The sequence below is a fragment of the Buteo buteo genome, chromosome 4, assembly GCF_964188355.1.
Source record: "Buteo buteo chromosome 4, bButBut1.hap1.1, whole genome shotgun sequence".
Taxonomy (NCBI): Eukaryota; Metazoa; Chordata; class Aves; order Accipitriformes; family Accipitridae; genus Buteo; species Buteo buteo.
The window spans coordinates 26,414,153-26,420,515 of NC_134174.1; the positions used below are offsets into that span (position 1 = coordinate 26,414,153).

General features: G+C 62.3%; 2 protein-coding genes across 2 annotated transcripts; both read right to left on the minus strand.

The window, feature by feature from the left end:
• Window positions 1–118: 118 nt before the first annotated feature.
• On the minus strand, window positions 119–1,613 carry P2RY11 (purinergic receptor P2Y11). The gene is made up of 2 exons (XM_075025175.1): window positions 1,544–1,613; window positions 119–1,276 (listed from the first exon to the last, which is right to left on the minus strand). The coding sequence occupies exon 2, from the start codon at window positions 1,226–1,228 to the stop codon at window positions 257–259; it is 972 nt and encodes a 323-aa protein (XP_074881276.1). The 5' UTR covers window positions 1,229–1,276; window positions 1,544–1,613; the 3' UTR covers window positions 119–256.
• A 431-nt stretch (window positions 1,614–2,044) lies between these two features.
• PPAN (peter pan homolog) lies at window positions 2,045–6,347 on the minus strand. Its single transcript, XM_075025173.1, has 12 exons — window positions 6,212–6,347; window positions 5,517–5,687; window positions 5,298–5,399; window positions 4,978–5,028; window positions 4,710–4,880; window positions 3,631–3,707; window positions 3,441–3,548; window positions 3,232–3,355; window positions 3,063–3,141; window positions 2,835–2,964; window positions 2,606–2,763; window positions 2,045–2,413 (listed from the first exon to the last, which is right to left on the minus strand). The coding sequence occupies exons 1-12, from the start codon at window positions 6,227–6,229 to the stop codon at window positions 2,061–2,063; spliced, it is 1,542 nt and encodes a 513-aa protein (XP_074881274.1). The 5' UTR covers window positions 6,230–6,347; the 3' UTR covers window positions 2,045–2,060.
• Window positions 6,348–6,363: the final 16 nt, after the last annotated feature.

Sequence of the window (6,363 nt, forward strand, 5' to 3'; positions counted from 1 at the left end):
CCCTAGCCAATGACGCGGGGAAGGGCACGGCGCTGCCGTTCCTCGTTTTTTAGGCTCATCCCCAGCTTTTCAGCTGGAAAAAAGGGGGATTTCTGCCAAAGAAAGGTGCGACAAGAGGCCGTGCGTGTGGTTTCGGCTTTTAATCCCGCTTCTTCCACATTACTGCCACCCTTTCCGGGAGGGAAACGCATGCCCAAGGGCCTCGCCGAGCCCTGTACCAGCTGTGCCAACCTCCTTGGGCCACCCCAGGGGTCTCCTAGGCTGCTGGCCACAGCTCCAAGTGCTCAGCCCGCTCCTTGGCGGCGGTGCCAGTGCCGGTGTTGCAGCTGGCACCGCAGCAGCTCTGCATGCTGTCGGCCAGGGCAGCGTAGAGCAGCGGCTGCAGGCAGATGTTGAGGTTAACAAGGATCTTGCAGACCTGAGCGGTGGCGTGGATGGCTTTGGAGACGGCACAGTCCTCCATGCCTGGTCGCAGCAGGCGACGCCATAGGTTGAGGTTACGGAAAATGTGGTAGGGCAGGTAGGAAAAAGCATAGAGAGCCACTCCCGCCCCCACCAGCATTCCCACCTTCCTTTTTTCTGGCTGGCTGAGGTGAGGATTACGGAAAACAGTGCGGATAATGGCGGCGTAGCAGGAGGCGGTGAGGAGGAAGGGCAGCCCGCAGCCCAGCCCGGCCAGCAGCAGGCTGTAGGGGTAAAACCTCTGCAGCTGCTGCGGGGCTGCGCTCCCCAAACACTCGGTCACACCCTCCACTTTTTGTAGCTCTGTAAAAAAAAAGGTGGGTGCTGAGAGCACCCCGGCCAGCACCCAAACAACCGCACTCAGCACCTTGGCGTGGCGTGGCTGCAGCCGCCCGTGGACCTGTAGCGGGTGAACGATGCCGAGGTAGCGGTTAAGGCTGATGCAGGTGACGAAGAAGATGCCGCCATAGAGGTTGTAGTTGAAAAAGAAACGTTCCAGCTTGCACAGCACCGATCCGTAGCGCCAGTCCTTGGGCGGGTAGTAATACGCCACCAAAAACGGCAGCGAGAGGGAGTAGAGCATCCCGCTGACGGCCAGGTGGAAAGAGTAGATGATGCCGCTGTGCCAGGAGCGCTCGCGGGTGGCAAAACGGTAGACGGCTATGCCGTTACCCACCAATGCCGGCGGGAACTGCACCGCCAGCACCGGCCACAGCGACTCCTGGAAGCTGCTGAAGTTACCGCAGTGACTGAGATCGGTGGCCATCTCAGTGTGTGTGGGGGGTTCCTCCTGTCGTCCTCCTTTTTTTGGTGGCTGCAGGCAGGGGTAAAGGTTTAGGTTACAGGCAGCCAAGAGGTACGAGCGTGGCCGTGAGGTGTGGCTTCTGGCAAATGGCCGCACAGGGAAGTGGTGAAGGTTGGTGAGAAGCAGCTACCTCGCGCCGGGACCAAGGAAGCCTTGTGGTCCCACGCTGGGGACAGAATGTGTCCCCCTCCGTCCACCCCCCCCCCTTGTCTGCCTCCCAGGGTGCAGGCAGGAGTTTGTGCGTCTGCCTGCAGCCCCACCGCTCGCCCCACTCACCCTGTCCTCCTCGGGGTCCGCACTCCCCTCCCTCCTCTCCTGTCCCTCCCTTCTTGGCAGTAGTCACGGGGATGCCACAGGGTCACGTCCTGCCCCGTTTTGGGGACGGTGGGGGCAAGAGGCTGGCAGCGGGGGGGTTGCAGGCAGGGAAAAATACTTCCTCTTCTGAAGGGCTGTGCCCACACAGAGCCTGGCAGCTGCCCTTGCCTTGGCCAGAAAGGGGGAAGGAGCTGTGCCTGCGTGCCTCCTCCTTACCGGGGCAGGCAGGGGGGCTTCCTGCTCTGCCTGACCACATCGAGGTGGCACGAAAACGGGCACCTAGGGTTTGGGGGATGCTGTTAACAGCCCAGGAGACCCCACCTTCGCCCCCACCCAAACCCAGCACAGCCACAGGCAGTCATTCCAACCAGTGTATTGCACAGGAGCAAGAATGGGGCTGGGTGTGTGTGTTGTGCGTGTGTGTGTTTCCTGTTTCCTCTTCTCCCTCAGTTTCGGCGCGTGGCTGGCGGCTGGTGCCTCAGCGCTTCCCCTTCTTGGCACGTCCGGGCCGCCGGAAAATCATCTTCCCCTTTGTCAGCAGATTCCCTCGCCCCTTTGGCCTTGAGGCAGCACGGCCAGAGCCGGGACCAGCCCCCTCCCGGGCTGGGCGCTGAGTTCTTCGGTGCGGCTTTCGGCCGGCCGCCCCCTGCCTGGCCCTGCTGCGGTGCCGTGAGTCCCTCGGTGCCAGGTTTCCCTGCCGCTGCTTCCCTGGTGCTGTGGGGTGAGCACTGGGGGTGTCGGGATGCTCCGGCTGGCTGTGCCGTCGTCGTTTCCTTAGCGGGGCAGCACGCGAGGAGCTTCGTTTCCTCTTGGTACGGTCAGGAAATAGATCTTGGGGGGGATAGACAAAAAAAAGGGGGGGGTTAGCGAAAAAGGGGTGACAGGGGCGCAGCATTGGGGCTGATGGATGTGTCAGTGCGTTTACTTTGAACCGAGATCACGGAGAGCTCAAGGTTTTCGCGTCATCAGCCACTACCGGCAGGAGAGGACGGAGGGGCTAAGTCCCGGCCTCTCCAGACTCACCTTTGTCCGGCTCCTCGCCCACCTCCTGCCGGTAATACTCAGCATCGCTCTCTTCTGACTGCTCGGCCGCATCCTGCTGCTCCGGCGCACCGGGATCCTCAGCGTCGCTGTCGCCATCCTGCTGCCTTTTCCTCCGGATCCCCGCCAGGCTCCTCTCCCTGTGGTGCCAGCATAGTGTCAGCCTCTGTCCGGCTGCTGCCAGACCCCACTGCTGCCACGCTGCCCTCACCTGTGAGCCTCACGCTGCTGCCGCTTGCGCTCCACGTTTGCCTCCTGCTTCTGCCGCCGCTCCGCCTTCAGCTGCAGCTTCGCCTCCTTCCGCGCCAGGATTTCCTTCACCTCCGCCTCCATCTTGTGGACTTAAACACACGGCAAGAGGGCTGTGAGATGTCCCAGCCCTAGCCCCCGTGCCGGTGGCTTACCGAGGATGGCCGGCACGGCGTTTTGTGGCACTTACTGAAGCTGTGGTAGAGCACGTTGCCCTGCGCCAGGCCCTCCTCCACCTTGATGAGCTGCAGAGTCATGCGGGGTCCGATCTACGGGAAGTGGGGGATGCGGAGAGCCCCGGTCAGGCTCGATCACATCCCCGGGGCGATGGTAACCGCGGCATCACCGCCGACACGGACCTCGGTGAGGCGCACGGCGCTCTGCTGCGCTTTCATGTTGCCTCGGCCGGCGTATGCCTGTGGCAGCTCCAGGATGTTGTGGGTCCCATCCTGCTCGGCCTCGCTCTCCGACAGGTTTATGTCCCTGCCAAGGGACAGGAATGCGTTTGGGGATGGGATGGAAAGCACCTCTGGGACCATTGTCCCCCTCGTTCCCCCCCTCCACGCACTTCACGAGCAGCTCGCTGATGTCTTCCAGGCGGCTCATGTTGGGGAACTTCTCCTGCAGCAGCTTCTTCAGGCTTTTGCTTACGCCCACGGGCACGACCTTCACGCTACTGCGAGGATGAGGAGGAAGAGGTCAGCGCTGGGACATGGGGCGCAGGGACCCCACCCCAAAATCAGGGGCGTGGTACTCACTAATGCCTGAAATCGAGGAGCTGCGTCTCTGTGTTGTAGCTGATGAGTAAACACCTCTTGATGCTGTTGAGGTTGACCTGTGGAAGGAGGAGAGAGGAGAAAAGGAGGAGAGAGGAGAAAAGGAGGAGGAGAGAAGAGAGGAGATTTCAGTTGGAAGGGACCTACACTGACCATCTAGTCCAACTGCCTGGCCAAAAGTTAAAGCATGGTATTAAGGGCATTGTCCAAATGCCTCTCAAACACTGCCAGGCTTGGGGCATCGCCCACCTCTCCAGGAAGCCTGTTCCAGGGTGTGACCGCCCTCTCAGTAAAGTAACGCTTCCTTATGTCCAGTCTGAACCTCCCTGGGCGCAGCTTTGAGCCATTCCCAGGCATCCTCTCCCTGGATCCCCGGGAGAAGAGCTCAGCACCTCCCTTTCCCCGTCCCCTCCTCAGAAAGCTGCAGAGAGCCACGAGCTTGCCCCTCAGCCTCCTTTTCTCCAAACTAGACAAGCCCAAAGTCCTCAGCTGCTCCTCACAGGACATGCCTTCCAGCCCTGTCACCAGCTTTGTTCACCTCCTCTGGATGCATTCACATCCTTCTAAAATGGTGGGGCCCACCGTACTCGAGGTGTGACCGCACCAATGCTGAACACAGCGGGACAATCCCCTCTCTCGATGGGCTGATCGTGCTGGGTTTGATACCCCCCAGGATGCGGTTTGTCCTCCCCGCTGGCTCCTGTGGAGCCTGCTGCCGACCAGCACCCCCAGATCCCTTTCTCTAGCAACTCCTCTCCCAATTTCGACTCGTGCCTGGTGTTACTCCAGCCCAGGTGCAGAATCCGGCCTTTGGACTTTTTAAATTTCATCCCATTAGTCCTTGCCTGATGCTCCAATCTATCTAGATCCCCCCACAAGGCCTCCTGGCCCTCAAGAGAATCAACAGCACCTCCCTGTTTGGTATTCAACACCGACATCCAGATCATTGATAAAAATATTGAAGAGAACTGGTCCTAGAATTGAATCTTGAGGAGGTGGGATGGGTCTCGAGCCCCCACCCCTACCCCAGCCGTGTGGGGACACCCCCCCACCTCGCTTACCCTGTGGACGTTGATGGAGGGAAACATGTTCTGGAACATGCTGGCCATCAGCTTGACCTGGATCTGCTGAAGACCGAAATTGCTGAGGACCAGCAGCGGGTGATGGGTGAACTGCTGCTCATGCATGCGGTGCCGCTTGAGGGACGAGACCACGTCCTTGATCAGCGAGTACTGGAGAGCGGGGGGGAGACACATACGAGGATGAGGAGGGGGCGAGACGCTGCCCTTCGTGCTGGCGAGGAAGGGCAGGGCTCCCGCCAGCACCCACCTGCATCACCTTGAATGTCAGCGTCGGGCCGCCGGGCAGCCGGAAAAGTTTCTGTGTGGGGGGAGAGAAACGGTGCTCAGCGCTGGGGGAAGCCGCCAGTGGCACTGACCGCCCCCCCGCCCCTCGGTGCAGATGCATCAGTGCGTTTACTTTGGATAGAATCACAGCGTGAGCTCAACAGCATTTTATCATCATCTGCATCTGCGAGGGGGGTGAAACCCCCCTAAAAGGCGCCAGCAACCGGCATGGGGAGGCACAGCCGCTGCAGAGGGCCCCCCCTGGAGCCTGGAAGGAGGGGAGGGGGGGATCAGGCTACTCACAAAATTGATGCTGGAGGATGATTTACTGAAGACCAAGAAATGCGTCACCCCCAGGGGCCCAGCCACGGCCACGAAATCCTTCAGGGAGTTGTTCTTCCGCACCTGTGGCACGGAACGGCCGAAACCTTCAGATCCCCCTGCGCCAAATTGCCTCCCGGCTGCGAGCGCTCTACTTTAACCTGGGGACAGGCAGGATCCTTCCCCCCCCTCCCAGCTCACCTTGAGGGCTCTGGCAGTGTAGGGCTCCATCACCTTCCGCATGTCGGCGATGAGCTGCCGCACGTTCTTGCCGACACGGCCGCGGTGGAAGACGAAGGAGTGGGGGACGGTGCCGAATTCCTGCTGGGCGTGTTGCACGGCTGCCGCCCGCTCCTTCTTCTGGTTCTTGCTCTGGCGGTGGGGGGGGGAAGCAGTCAGGGCTGGGGGCTGCGGGGATGGGGAGAGCATCCCCTCCCGACCCCCTTCTGCCCCCCCCCGCCCCGGGAAGGCCTGATCCCCCAGACAGCCGGGCTCCCTGTGTCTCCCTCCGGCACAACCAAACCCCCCCATTCCCTCCTGCGCCCCCAGGAGGGCTCAATCTCCCGGACAGCCGGGTCTCCCCCTCCCATTCCCCCCCCCCCCCGGGACAACCGACAACCAACTCCCCTCCCCATGCTCTCCTGCCCCCCCCCCCGGCAGGGCCCGATCCCCGGGACAGCCGCCGTCCCCTCCCGTTCCCCGCCCCGGGAGGGCCAGATCCCACGGACAGCCGCCCCCCACCCCGGCCCCGGGAGGACCAGGCCTCTGCTGCCCTCCAGGGCCGCCCCGACTCCCGCTCCCCACCCCGGCCGATGCCCGGCTCCCCTCCCGTGTCCCCGGCCGTGTCCTGGCGCACCCCGCCATGTCCCTGTCCCTCCCCCAACCCCGTCCCGTACTTTGCTCGGCCGCCCCATCTTGCCGCCGCCACGACCACCATGCGGCCACGGGCACTTCCGGCGCGCACCCTCCGGTTACTTCCCCTACGTCACTTCCGCTTCGCGCCACCGCCTTGCGTTCCGCCCGCTGTTGCCATGGTTACGCGGCCTTC

What these genes read in the sequence shown, in the direction of transcription:
- P2RY11 (XM_075025175.1), bottom strand. Translation starts at nt 1,228, where the DNA reads ATGGCCACCGATCTCAGTCACTGCGGTAACTTCAGCAGCTTCCAGGAG.
- PPAN (XM_075025173.1), bottom strand. An exon ending in ACACTGCCAGAGCCCTCAAG is followed by an intron (nt 5,400 to 5,516) that starts GTGAGCTGGGAG and finishes TCCGTGCCACAG; the next exon opens with GTGCGGAAGAACAACTCCCT. An exon ending in TGACATTCAAGGTGATGCAG is followed by an intron (nt 4,881 to 4,977) that starts GTGGGTGCTGGC and finishes CCCGCTCTCCAG; the next exon opens with TACTCGCTGATCAAGGACGT.